The 14,655-nt window shown below is 39.1% G+C and overlaps 1 protein-coding gene across 2 annotated transcripts in view; it reads right to left on the reverse strand.

Moving 5' to 3' along the window:
• Positions 1-320: 320 nt before the first annotated feature.
• LOC126092016 (intraflagellar transport protein 43 homolog) overlaps positions 321-14,655 on the reverse strand; it is a 129,247-nt gene continuing 114,912 nt past the window's right edge. Inside the window, exons 6-8 of one of the 2 annotated variants that reach the window (XM_049907402.1) lie at positions 7,683-7,755; positions 7,465-7,600; positions 335-1,634 (exon numbers count right to left, since the gene is read on the reverse strand). In XM_049907402.1, the coding sequence (XP_049763359.1) occupies positions 1,533-1,634; positions 7,465-7,600; positions 7,683-7,755 (311 nt within the window). In that variant the 3' untranslated portion in view covers positions 335-1,532. Of the gene's footprint in view, positions 1,635-7,464; positions 7,601-7,682; positions 7,756-14,655 lie in introns of both variants that reach the window. The other variant, XM_049907403.1, reaches the window with a different exon arrangement.

Genomic DNA, 14,655 nt, shown 5'->3' on the forward strand with positions numbered 1-14,655 from the left:
CTCACACACATATGAACACAGTCTCTGGCAGCCTGGCTCCAGCTGCCAGAGACTGTGGTCATATGAGTGAGTGTTTGGTTTTCAAGATGGTGTGTGTGTGTGTGTGTGTGTGTGTGTGTGTGTGTGTGTTTTTGTCAGCTAAAAGCTAATTTTCTGACAGTCTTTTTGTTGTGCCTTTCTGCAACTCAACATCTCAGCTATATGGTGAGTAGCAACTATCTTTTTCGTTACAGTGTTTCATTCTACCCTGGATTTTTCTCAGCAATTTTACTCTTCATGAAAGCTTGTACTTTCATCTATTTTTCTACATAATTCCCACCAATATCTTATCATACAACAAGTTTTTGAATACCATCCTCATAGAAATCTGCTGCCTGATTAGGCAACAGGTGCATAAGGTACATTTCTTGACACTTGAAGAAACTCATCACATAATGTCAAAATCATGAAGTGTCTGCTCTCTCTGCTTTTCATCAATTTGTCAGTAATGACTGAAGGTCATCCACTTTGTTCCTCATCATGCACATTTGTATGGCCATCTTTAAAAGTTCTCAGCCAGTGCCATACTGTCCCATTGCTCATAACATTTTCTGCATACAGTTCAACTGATCTGATGATGAATTTCAGCAGCTTCCATGCCTTCAGTATTAAGAAAATAAATCACATAGTGTATTACACAGTTGGCAAGATTCTCAGTCAGAGGAAGCATTTGAAATACTCACAAACTAGCTATTTCACATAATTTTCTGCCAAATGACCTCCAGACAGAAGACACTTAAAAGGTGACTTACACAATGCTTTTCTTGAATAGTCATATAACTTGGGACTAACATGAATAATAATGAAGTGACAATCTTGTCCCAGCAATTAATGTAGTTCTACATTACATATAAAAACAACTGATGCACCATCAAGTCAGTTATTGTCCTATTGTATAAAATAAATAAATACACAATAGCATATGAAACATCTCTGTCTGCATGCATAATGGTGTATTTCCACATTGCTAACATTGCCCATGTATGTAAAATTATGCATTACAAACAAAAAATACAGAAAAACAACATTTGCTGAGAAGTAGTGTATTTCTCTTCAAACATAGATGTACCTGCTATAAATCAATATATTTTTCAGAAAATGTAAAAGAATGTACATTACTCTACATAAAGCTCAATAGAGATAATAGCTTATCTGTCAATTCAAAATCAAGGAGGAGAAAAGACTGTAGGTGAGGAATGATGGCTCCAAATAAAACTGTAAACAAATAAGCCAAATATTTGCAAGCTCCTGTTGGTGTAGGCCTTAGCAAAAGTAATGGGGTCTTAAGAACTATTGTTTTTATGTAACAGTTGTGAACAACAGAGAGAGCAGTAATCATTGGAAAAGCCTAAATACTATCACACATTTTGAAATGTGTCCAGCTGTAATTTAGCTTATGTGCACCATTCTAGTCTCTGAAAAATTACGTATTTATACATCAGTAACAGATGCAACCCTCAACTGATTTAAAATCTAGTTGTGTGACTATAAATTCAGGTCACTTCCTTTGCCTTGTTTTCTGTACTTTCCCATTCACTGTGAAGCTCTGATGCTATATCGGTGAACAGCAGATCCCAGTTCCATGGCTCATCTATCTGAAATGGTCAATAAATCCATAAAAATATTGTCTTTTACTACTTACAACAACTACTACCAAATAAGTCATCATTTTTGCCACAATTATTTTAACTAAGCCATTCATGTATCCGTTTCATGTGAAGGAAGCGCTGCTGAGTTTCTTGATGCTCTGAAGGCAAGTAGGCATGCTGCACCACATCAAAAATAATGCTGTGTAAGTAAGTCAGACACTACATACATGTATATGAAAAGAGGAAATGGACAGGTTGATAAATCATTTGACGAATAAAATGTGAAAAGCAGTGCACTTTATACATATGACTTAACAGCATAAAGAATAAAGAATGTGCTATGACACGTTTTGTGTTTATAGATGAAAATGAAATCTTTCTCGAATGAACTCAAACATGTTAATAATGGGGAAAAAAAATCACATGACTCTCAGCATGGTGTGAGACATTCAGTGACTTGTGTGCTGATTTCATTGCTATTTTTGTTTTAAGGAACTCCTCATTTGATCCCGAGAGGTCGAGTGGATTCCATTTTTCACATCGCGTATATCTAATGTGATCACCAGCAGTTGAAGATGGGACCTCTTTGTCAACACAGTCACTGACCACCACCCCTGAAAGTGCCTACTTCATCAGATGTTTGATGTTGTTGTTGTGGTCTTCAGTCCTAAGACTGGTTTGATGCAGCTCTCCATACTACCCTATCCTGTGCAAGCTTCTTCATCTCCCAGTACTTACTGCAACCTACATCCTTCTGAATCTGCTTAGTGTATTCATCTCTTGGTCTCCTTCTACGATTTTTACCCTCCACACTGCCCTCCAATGCTAAATGTGTGATCCCTTGATGCCTCAGAACATGTCCTACTAACCTGTCCCTCCTTTTTGTCAAGTTGTGCCACAAACTCCTCTTCTCCCCAATTCTATTCAACACTTCCTCATTAGTTATGTGATCTACCCATCTAATCTTCAGCTTTCTTCTGTAGCACCACATTTCAAAAGCTTCTATTCTCTTCTTGTCCAAACTATGTATCGTCCATGTTTCACTTCCATACATGGCGACACTCCATACAAATACTTTCAGAAACGACTTCCTGAGACTTAAATCTCTACTCGATGTTAACAAATTTCTCTTCTTCAGAAATGCTTTCCTTGCCATTGCCAGTCTACATTTTATATCCTCTCTACTTTGACCATCATCAGTTATTTTGCTCCCAAAATAGCAAAACTCCTTTACTACTTTAAGTGTCTCATTTCCTAATCTAATTCCCTCAGCATCACCCGACTTAATTCGACCACATTCCATTATCCTCGCTTTGCTTTTGTTGATGTTCATCTTATATCCTCCCGTCAAGACACAGTCCATTCCGTTCAACTGCTCTTCCAAGTCCTTTGCTGTCTCTGATAGAATTACAATGTCATCGGTGAATCTCAAGGTTTTTATTTCTTCTCCATGGATTTTAATACCTACTCCGAATTTTTCTTTTGTTTCCTTTACTGCTTGCTCAATATACAGATTGAATAACATTGGGGAGAGGCTTCAACCCTGTCTCACTCCCTTCCCAACCACTGCTTCCCTTTCATGCCCCTGGACTCTTATAACTGCCATCTGGTTTCTGTACAAATTGTAAATAGCCTTTCGCTCCCTGTATTTTACCCCTGCCACCTTTAGAATTTGCAAGAGAGTATTCCATTCAACATTGTCAAAAGCTTTCTCTAAGTCTACAAATGCTAGAAATGTAGGTTTGCCTTTCCTTAATCTTTCTTCTAAGGTAAGTCTTAAGGTCAGTATTGCCTCACGTGTTCAATATTTCTATGGAATCCAAACTGATCTTCCCCGAGGTGGGCTTCTACCAGTTTTTCCATTCGTCTGTAAAGAATTCGCATTAGTATTTTGCAGCTGTGACTTATTAAACTGATAGTTTGGTAATTTTCACATCTGTCAACACCTGCTTTCTTTGGGATTGGAATTATTATATTCTTTTTGAAGTCTGAGGATATTTCGCCTGTCTCATACATCTTGCTCACCAGATGGTAGAGTTTTGTCAGGACTGGCTCTCCCAAGGCCATCAGTAGTTCTAATGGAATGTTGTCTACTCCCGGGGCCTTGTTTCAACTCAGGTCTTTCACTGCTCTGTCAAACTCTTCACGCAGTATTGTATCTCACTTTTCATCTCCATTTACATCCTCTTCTATTTCCATAATATTGTCCTCAAGTACATCGCCCTTGTGTAGACCCTCTATATACTCCTTGAACCTCTCTGCTTTCCCTTCTTTGCGTAGAACTGGGTTTCCATCTGAGCTCTTGATATTCATACAAGTGGTTCTCTTTTCTCCAAAGGTCTCTTTAATTTTCCTGTAGGCAGTATATATCTTAACCCTAGTGAGATAAGCCTCTACAGCCTTACATTTGTCCTCTAGCCATGCCTGCTTAGCCATTTTGCACTTCCTGTCGATCTGATTTTTGAGACGTCTGTTTTCCTTTTTGCCTGCTTCATTTACTGCATTTTTATATTTTCTCCTTTCATCAATTATGTTCAGTATTTCTTCTGTTACCCAAGGAGTTCTACTAGCCCTCGTCTTTTTACCTACTTGATCCTCTGCTGCCTTCACTACTTCATCCCTCAGAGCTACCCATTCTTCTTCTACTGTACTTCTTTCCCCCATTCCTGTCAATTGTTCCCTTATGCTCTCCCTGAAACTCTGTACAACCTCTGGTTCTTTCAGTTTATCCAGGTCCCATCTCCTTAAATTTCCACCTTTTTGCAGTTTCTTCAGTTTTAATCTACAGTTCATAACCAATAGATTGTGGTCTGAGTCCACATCTGCCCCTGGAAATGTCTTACAATTTAAAACCTGGTTCCTAAATCTCTGTCTTACCATTATATAATCTATCTGATACCTTCTAGTATCTCCAGGATTCTTCCATGTATACAACCTTCTTTCATGATTCTTGAACCAAGTGTTAGCTATGATTAAGTTATGCTCTGTTCAAAACTCTACCAGTCGGCTTCCTCTTTCATTTATTAACCCCAATCCATATTCACCTACTATGTTTCCTTTTCTCCCTTTTCCTACTCTCGAATTCCAGTCACCCACGACTATTAAATTTTCGTCTCCGTTCACTACCTGAATAATTTCTTTTATCTCATCATACATTTCTTCAATTTCTTCATCATCTGCAGAGCTAGTTGGCATATAAACTTGTAGTACTGTAGTAGGCGTGGGCTTCGTGTCTATCTTGGTTACAATAATACTTTCACTATGCTGTTTGTAGTAGCTTACCCGCACACCTTTTTTTTTTATTCATTATTAAACCTACTCCTGCATTACCCCTATTTGATTTTGTGTTTATAACCCTGTATTCACCTGACCAAAAGTCTTATTCCTCCTGCCACCAAACTTCACTAATTCCCACTATATCTAACTTTAACCTATCCATTTCCATTTTCAAATTTTCTAATCTACCTGCCCGGTTAAGGGATCTGACATTCCACGCTCCGATTCATAGAACGCCAGTTTTCTTTTTCGTGATAACGAATGTTTGATGGGTGTAACAATCTGTATCTTCAACATAGCACCGCTATTTTTAATGAAATAATTGTATAGGACCCCCTAACAGTGTTGCAATTTCACCGAAGCATGTCTTAATGATAACAACTTGTGTTTGCTTAAGGCAGAAACATACTTCCAAAATTATACAGGACGTTTCACAATTCCTATTACAACCTTCTAGTGGTTGTAGAGGAGACTTACTAAATAAAGTACTGATAAAGAGTCCAGATCCAGAAATGTGCCATTCAGGTTTAAAAATAAGTTTGAAGATTGGATCACTATGTAATGATAGAGCTGCACACCACAAAAGTTTTCCGGTGTGGCTCAGTCCATTTTGTACCATTACAACAATGGCTTTAAGAAACTGGTACATTCACAAAATGGTTCAAATGGCTCTGAGCACTATTGGACTTAACTTCTGGGGTCATCAGTCCCCTATATTTTAGAGCTATGTAAACCTAACTAACCTAAGGACATCACACACATCCATGCCTGAGGCAGGATTCGAACATGTGACCGTAGCTGTCGAGCGGTTCCAGACTGTAGCACCTAGAACCGCTCGGCCACTCTGGCCAGATGTACATTCACAACTAGGATAGTCAACTGTGGTGCTCCGCAGTTCCACACCGGGGTTTGTGAATGGTGATTACAAAAGTGTGCTTTGCAGATACACCTTGTGCACTGCATAGCAGGATAGCCAGTTGCAGCAGCTCATGTGGAGCACACTGGTCAGAGTTCTGCTGTGTGTGTACTATGAAGTGGTCTGATCTTCAAATTTATTTTACAACCAAATAGTACATTCCTGGACATAGGCTGCTTATCAAAACTTTATCTACTAAGTCCCCTCTACAAGCCACAAATGCCTGTAATAGGGGTTGTGAAACACCCTGTGTAATTGTAAAATATTCCCAATCTCTTCTTTCAGAATAATCAACAATACTTTTTCTTCATACTATCAGTTTTGTGGAAAGACATTCCAAGAACACAGTGTTAAACTTTAAACTGGATTTATATAAAGAGGAAAATTAACTTCAAAAACCTGTAAAACTACGAACTGGCCAGTAATAGACTTCAAGAGACAGCAAAGTTACAAGTATAAAACATTTTTACATTAAGTTATCTATTTTTTGTGTTTAGCAATCTTTTTTTCCCTATACATGTTGTCTTTCTGTTTCTGAGGTTTGTCTTCTGCAGTCACAGTCTTACAAGCACTGTGGGAGTTATTCAGTCTTTTGCAACTGTACAAAGTCTTATTTGGATCTTACCCGTTTTGCTTTTTTTAAAGCATTTCAGTGATAAGCAGATTTGACCACAGAATTTGTAAAAGAAATAATATGTTCTCATAAAGGCTACATCATGAACTAGTTTGATGATGATGGATCCAATTCAGTGAGCACTGAAAATGCTTTAAAGAAAATGAAACCTGTCTACTCCAAATAAAACTTTATTCAGTGGCAAAAGATAGAATAACTTCATATCAGTTATTTCACTCTGCTCTGAAAGCATGGTAGCATTTTTTCCTTGTTTTGATTGTTTTCCATCAATTGCACTTGGAATACTGTCTCCTGAAGTTGAGTACTAGCAGCCATTTACTGTATGTTGAATTTTTTCAGGCAATGGGAATATGCAGTTGTCCTCTTCCTCTTGAAGAAACTACATGTGTATATGTCAGAATAATGTGGAACATATGGTTTGAAAACTGAAATAATGACTACACTTAAGAGCCAAACCAATGTAATAGCATTTGCAACTCTGAGAGAAATTCACAATATTCAACAATATGAAGGGAAAAACTTACATTAATTAAAAGTTATCTGATATAGAACATACTATTATAAATGTAGTTTTGAGGGTGTGGAGTTTTTGCTTGGAAACAAAAAAGCAAACCAAGAAAAGGAAAAGGAACAGAGGAAAGAAAACAGTTGTGAAGTGAACCATAAAACATGGATAAGAGAGGAAAAGGAACAGCAGATTATAAAAATTTTAATAATATCCCACAGCACACAATACCTAAGCAACTCAGTGGTACAAAATGCCACCTGGGAGAGAATGAGTATGCTAACATGGTGAGAAAAGATATTTTCTTACAGGTCTGCATGAAAACTACAAAAACAATGCAACTGTATTAACTGAGGCACATACAAACTCAGTAATATTTGACAGATACAAAGAAGACTCTGGCTTATTGTTTTATCTGATAGTGTAATGAATACAAACAGGTATTTTATTTGGTAGTATAACAGATATGAACAAGAAGTTTTTGAAACACAAAATCTTAACTTACCTCTTTTACATCATTTTCTGGTCTAAGGCTTTTTGTAAGGAGCTGTAAATTAATGTTATCAAGAGTCCCAAATGCTGAATGTTTGAATAGATCGGAGTCAAGCTCCTTATATGCTGCTACTTTATTCAGATTGACCCTGGGGGGGAAAAGAATCATATCTTTGGTAACTACACAATTAGCTGCACAAGCAATCGTAACATTCCAAGTATAGCACTTACGATGGAGTACTGGCAATCTGTGTTGTCAAGTCTTCATCTTGTATGTCATCCAGGTCTGGTATTACTGGTATATCTGTGAAAATACGACACAATATTTGAAGGAACAGTTGCTTAATTGCTCATTATATATAGAAAAATCATAAAGTTTTTGTACTCAAGCATAATGCTGAGATTTAAGCACCAGAAATTTACACACTGCTGTAAGAAGTTCAAAAACATAGGTCCTATTTTGTTATTAGCACAGAGTGTTTGGCTATGACTGACCTATTTTCCCGTTGATCTAAAACCAAAATGAATACAGCCAGAGACATGCAACACACACACACATAGCCCAGATAAGCTGATTTGTCACTTGATATGTTTAGTTTCCAATAAGGTTGGGGAACCAGGATATTTAAGTTACTGAAACAGTACTCATCCAATGAGAAAAACAAATTGTGGTATAATTTCCCATGTTTTCATACTCCAGTGTAATGTAAAGGTACCTCATTATTTTACGTACTTGTAGCCACACATCTGGGTGTTCTTGATGAAATTTTTCTGTAGTGGAGGGGACAAAGCAGACTCCTACTGCCACTCTGGAGATGGTGGGGAAAATTTGGGTTCAGACGGTGCTCCTCTCATGTTTTCTGTTGCAAAATAGTGATGTGTGCCTGGTGAAGACACTAAAGTTATAAACTATAATGTGTAATGGAGTCTTCAACTTTTTTGAGTTCTTTACTTCTATGCATTCAAAGAGGAAATGTTTGTGTCTGTGATGTGCAATGCACACAATTCTCTTATGCAATGCATTTTCTTCATGGCTGACACAGATATACCTAGATCCACCTCCTCCACGACTGAATTCATTAAATAGTTTGACTAGTTTAAATAAGAGGCACCATCCTTAATACAAAAATAAGAGACAATAATAAAAAAAGGCAACACCGCTGATTTTATTCACTGTATTGATTGCACTGAGACTTCAAATGCCAACTAACTGTAAGGAAATTATACACTGCAAAATGCCTCCTCTTAACAATCCAGCTCATTGCTTCCAATGTTCTCAAACCCCCAGAAAAATTCTTAGTACTATGCTTTACAAGAAAAAGTAACGGAAAACATACAGGAAAAAAAATGACATTTCAGTTGAGCTGGAGATGCACAGCAGTTGATTGTACTTTTTTTAATAATTCACTATTTGGCACACTCACACTAATTTCAAACAAAATTACCAGTTAAGGCCACATCAGCCATCTTTAGATCAACAAGAATAGATCTGAGGATGGCGGATGCCAGCCAAACAGGTCATTTCATTTTACTTTAGTCTTACTGTGCTGGCCAACAAATTATTTTTAGAAAACCACACATTTCAGTTCCCAAGCAAACAATGAGATTTATTTCCACCTTGGCATAGTGCTCCAAATCTCTTCCTCTCTCTCTCTCTCTCTCTCTCTCTCTCTCTCTCTATCCTTCCTCTCTCTATCCTTACCTGATTAATAACACCCACTTGGGCTAAATCACTACATGCTAGCCTTTGAAAAACAAAAAGACTATGCCTGCAAAAGGAATTTACTGTTTCAAATATTTTTCTGTATTTGTCTTGATGACTTGGAGATACACAAGACCAGTTGTAGGTTTCTCTTACCATGTATTCTATGTTTCAGGGTACAGTGTTTTCTGAAGTGTGACTTACTGCCAGCTGTAAATAATGACATACACAACACACACGTGTGAGATTTGGCAGTCCACAATCTGTTTTTAAAATTCTGTGTAGCCCATTATTCACTTCTTTTTTATGTCCATTCTTCTGATTGAAGGTCAGAGGGTCTTCGGCCATGTAATAGAATGAGACACCTGCAGCTATTCTTCCAATGTTATTTATTATATAGCTACTCAGTTTTGGTGCTTCAGTACACCATCTCCAGGCCTTAACTGACTTTGATGGGGTTAACTCCCTTCGTATACAGGATGCCACCAGTGGCTGATGTCTATGAACTAATTTCTGTAGGCTGTAGCAACCATGTTGTGCCTGCAACCATTTACTTCAATTTATTACCATAGTTATGTCATTAGCAAGTTGAGACTGGATAAACTTCACATATGTACAGCATACTTAATGTCATTTCGTATGGCAGTGCCTTGTTTAGGGTGTCCAATTTGCTGCTTCAGTGTCAACGAACTCATTTAAAGTGTACAGTGGTTTTAGGCGTAGATTTTTTGACATCTTTCTTCGAGATTTCACCACATCCAAGGACTGCATTTAGTATTTACATGGTTGAACATTTTACCCATTCAACCACCTATTCATTCCTATCAGAACTAATGTGTTGTCTGTGCCTATTACAATCAAATTTTGCCGGCCGAAGTGGCCGAGCGGTTAAAGGCGCTACAGTCTGGAACCGCACGACTGCTACAGTCGCAGGTTCGAATCCTGTCTCGGGCATGGATGTGTGTGATGGCCTTAGGTTAGTTAGGTTTAAGTAGCTCTAAGTTCTAGGGGACTGATGACCTCAGATGTTAAGTCCCATAGTGCTCAGAGCCATTTGAACCATTTTTGAACCAATCAAATTTTCAATTTCCAGGTGGTTGGCCAGATATTTTGCATCAGCTTTTTTGATGGGAGTAAGCAATAAAAATGTTGACAAAATTATTTTTGTGATTCACTATTAATATCTTATTGCAATCCTAGATGATTTAAAATACTTATTTCACTGGCTTCATTCATCAGCAGACTTAATTTTTCATTACTGATATCAGCTTGCAGTACTTCCCTGAAGTGTGGACCCAACACTTCACTATTATGTTTGAACACTTTGATCGATGTAATTGTAAGTCTGTGGTGGATTTAGAGTCAGAAAATATATTTTCACGCAATTCTCCCAGATGTTCCACAGTCAAAACTGAACAATGTTAGTGGCACGGTCTTCTGTGCAGATTTTATGGCAAGTCTCATTTTGTGTTTCATGGTTTCAGGGTTGTTTTTTTCTAAATTTTATTTTATTGCTCAGTTTAGCAGAAAATTCAGTTTGGTAGTAGCGACACATGCCTTTAATATTACTCCAAGGAACTGGTGTCAGCCATCCCTTAAATTCAGGTTTATTCTCCCATACATTCCTGTATTTTTGTGTGTAGCACTCGAACGAAAAACTTTAAACTATTACCAATTCTATCATTATTATTTACTAAGGTTTAAATTTGTATCATTTTTTGGCACATGGTGGCTGTGTGATATGATTGTTGTTCACGCTGGCTGTACCTATGGTGTTGCAAGTCAGTCAATACCACCTTTGATGCTTGAACAAAAACTGTCTCTGCCCTGATTTCATCTGCCTTTGAGGCTTTAACAAAAACTGCCAACTCTTTGATTTCATATATGTTAAATTACTGATGTTACTCAGTCAAAACTTAACTTTTGCTGAGTAATGGACATGTTTATCTTGCTTCCATTATTTTGACATCTGGAAGATAGTTATAGAGGTGCATTCCCATGTATGTAACCCCTTTCTCATATCGGCTGGTTCAGTGCTGAATTACTCTTAATTTATAGCAATTCTTGGTTTCATATTGGTGTAACTGTTGATTTTTTTTGGTAGAGATAACTGAGTTTTTTGGTGAATGTTAGCATTCTGTAGATGTAGACATTTACTGCTGTTAGGATGTTCAGTTCTTTGAATTTTGGTCTACAAGTAGTACACCCCTTTTGCCTTGTCATTATGCAGATGGCCTTTTTCTGTATAATAAGGATCTTATTCACATTTAATGCACTCCTCCAGAGTTAAATCCCAAAGAACATAATGGAATAAAATAGTGCATAGTAATATTTTATCAGGGTTTCCATGTTGACAATTTAACTTAACTTCCTGATAGTAAAACAAACCAAGTTGAGCTTATGACGTACAATACGGATGTGCTCTGACCATATCATTTTGTCAGCTATGCAGGGACCCAAAAATTTTGCACTTTTCACTTGCTCAAGTCTGTTGCCATTAATTTTTAACTCTAACAAATTTTGTTCGGTCTTGCTATTTTTAAAACAGATAAAATTGATTTTTTTTGTAATTTGGTTCTAATCTGTTACTGTAAAACCATTTATCAAGATAACAAAGAATTCTTTCAGTGTTTAGAGCACATTCTTCTATATTTTCACCCTTTATCACAATATTGGTATCATCAACAAAAAGGATGAAACTTCCTGGCAGATTAAAACTGTGTGGCTGACCGAGACTCGAACTCGGGACCTTTGCCTTCCACGGGCAAGTGCTCTACCATCTGAGCTACCGAAGCATGACTCACAACCGGTACTCACAGATTTACTTCTGCCAGTACCTCGTCTCCTACCTTCCAAACTTTACAGACGCTCTCCTGCGAACCTTGCAGAACTAGCACTCCTGAAAGAAAGGATATTGCGGAGACATGGCTTAGCCACAGCCTGGGGGATGTTTCCAGAATGAGATTTTTCACTCTGCAGTGGAGTGTGCACTGATATGAAACTTCCTGGCAGATTAAAACCGTGTGCCCGACTGAGACTCGAACTTGGGATCTTTGCCTTTCGCAGGCAAGTGCTCTACCATCTGAGCTACCGAAGCACGAATCACGCCCAGTACTCACAGCTTTACTTCTGCCGGTACCTTGTCTCGTACCTTCCAAACTTTACAGAAGCTCTCCTGTGAACCTTGCAGAACTAACACTCCTGAAAGAAAGGATATTGCGGAGACATGGCTTAGCCACAGCCTGGGGGATGTTTCCAGAATGAGATTTTCACTCTGCCGCGGAGTGGTCGCTGATATGAAACTTCCTGGCAGATTAAAACTGTGTGCCCGACCGAGACTCGAACTCAGGACCTTTGCCTTTCGCGGGCAAGTGCTCTACCATCTGAGCTACCAAAGCACGACTGCCAGGAAGTTTCATATCAGTGCACACTCTGCTGCAGAGTGAAAATCTCATTCTGGAAACATCCCCCAGGCTGTGGCTAAGCCATGTCTCCACAATATCCTTTCTTTCAGGAGTGCTAGTTCTGCAAGGTTCGCAGGAGAGCTTCTGTAAAGTTTGGAAGGTAGGAGACGAGGTACTGGCAGAAGTAAAGCTGTGAGTACTGGGCGTGAGTCGTGCTTCGGTAGCTCAGATGGTAGAGCACTTGCCCGCGAAAGGCAAAGGTCCCGAATTCGAGTCTCGGTTGGGCACACAGTTTTAATCTGCCAGGAAGTTTCATATCAGCGCACACTCCGCTGCAGAGTGAAAATCTCATTCTGGAAACATCCCCCAGGCTGTTGCTAAGCCATGTCTCCGCAATATCCTTTCTTTCAGGAGTGCTAGTTCTGCAAGTTTCACAGGAGAGCTTCTGTAAAGTTTGGAAGGTAGGAGACGAGGTACTGGCAGAAGTACATCATCCAGCACACATAGTCTCCACACACGCGGATGCGCATCTTCCTGTCCACAGTATCTCATCTCATCTAGCATAATCTTCGAGCGACCACAATCTATAATTGCTTTCAAACAGTCCCATCCGAGAATGACGTCATGATTACACTCTTGTACAATGATGAATTCTAAGGGCTGTGTATGGCCACTTATACCCACACGAATGACACATCTTCCTGTAGGTTTTACATACTTCCCATTAGCCATCCTCATCAGAGATGTTTCGCTGTCGACAAATATAGTTCTCTACAACTGGCGATGGTACTTTTGCGAAATGACTGAATATGATGCTCCAGAGTCCACAAGAGCTTGGACTGGTCGGCCATACATGAGGATATCAACGTAATTTCCTACCATTTATGTAGTGATCGACGGCGGAGGATTTTTCTCTTCGATGGTCTCACCTCCAGGGAAGGTGATCGGCTGGAGCTTCTAAATGGCAATGGAGACCTTGATCGGCGTGATGGGGAGAGTCCTCTCCAGTGGCTATCTTGCGGTGAATGTGACCTATGTCATCCTGCACCCACATCTTCTTGTTCATCTTCATCGTCCCAGAGATGGTGTCGGCTAATGTCTCTCTGTTGTTTTCTGGTGCAGGCGTCATCAAATATCCACTGCCTTTCTTGACAATAGTGCACCTCATGTTCCAGTTGTCCACAGTGGAAACATACTGGTTGGTTATCCTGGGTCCTCCAGACATCAGTCTTCCTTGGTTACCAAACAGGTTCCTCATGCGGCATCATAGGAATGTAGCTTCGCCTGGATCTCGACTTTTTTACTGTTTTAAAGGGAAATGAAGGACGAGAGATTGGGTTCAATGTCTGTTCAAGTTCCTCCCTTATGACCTCATGGAGTGTCTTGGTTTTTGGCTCGCCATGCGATCCAAGTGCCTTCTGAACTTCCTCTCTCATTATCTGATGAAGAACACTTTTGAAATCAGTTTCTTCCTCCATCACAGACACTGAGATGACATTTGGAAGCCGTTCAAACTTCTTGCATGTAATTCTTTTTTAATGCATTGTCTCGATATACTGGCACCATTTTATGAAGTTGTCTGCTGTCGAAACCTCCTTCAGGAGTAGGGCTCGATACATGCCGTCAGCAACACCCTTCATGAGATGTGCAACCTTATCTTCCTTCTTCATTCGAGGATCCACTGTTTCACACAGCTCCAAGACGACTTGAATGTAGGATGCTGTCATTTCTCCTGGATGCTGTGCCCTGCACTTAAATTTATTTTCAGCCTTGCACTTCTGTCGTGTGTTGCTGAAATACTTGCGCAGTTCCGCCTGGAATACTTCCCAGCTTCTTAACTTCTCCTCATTGTTCTTGTACCATTACTCGGCAGTGCCCTCTAAGTAGAAAAATATGTTAGCCAAACACACAGTGTCATCCCATTTGTTAAATTTGGCTATACGCTCACATACCTTCAGCCACTTCTTTGTATCTTGGCCATCATCACCAGAGGACCCAGAAAGATGTCTCATGTGGTGGCACACAGTTGCTGTCATCATGATGTCTTCTTCTTCTGTTTCTGATAGATTGCGATCTGCTGAATATGGCTTGAACTCGG

This window comes from Schistocerca cancellata, chromosome 7 (genome assembly GCF_023864275.1).
Source record: "Schistocerca cancellata isolate TAMUIC-IGC-003103 chromosome 7, iqSchCanc2.1, whole genome shotgun sequence".
Lineage (NCBI taxonomy): Eukaryota > Metazoa > Arthropoda > Insecta > Orthoptera > Acrididae > Schistocerca > Schistocerca cancellata.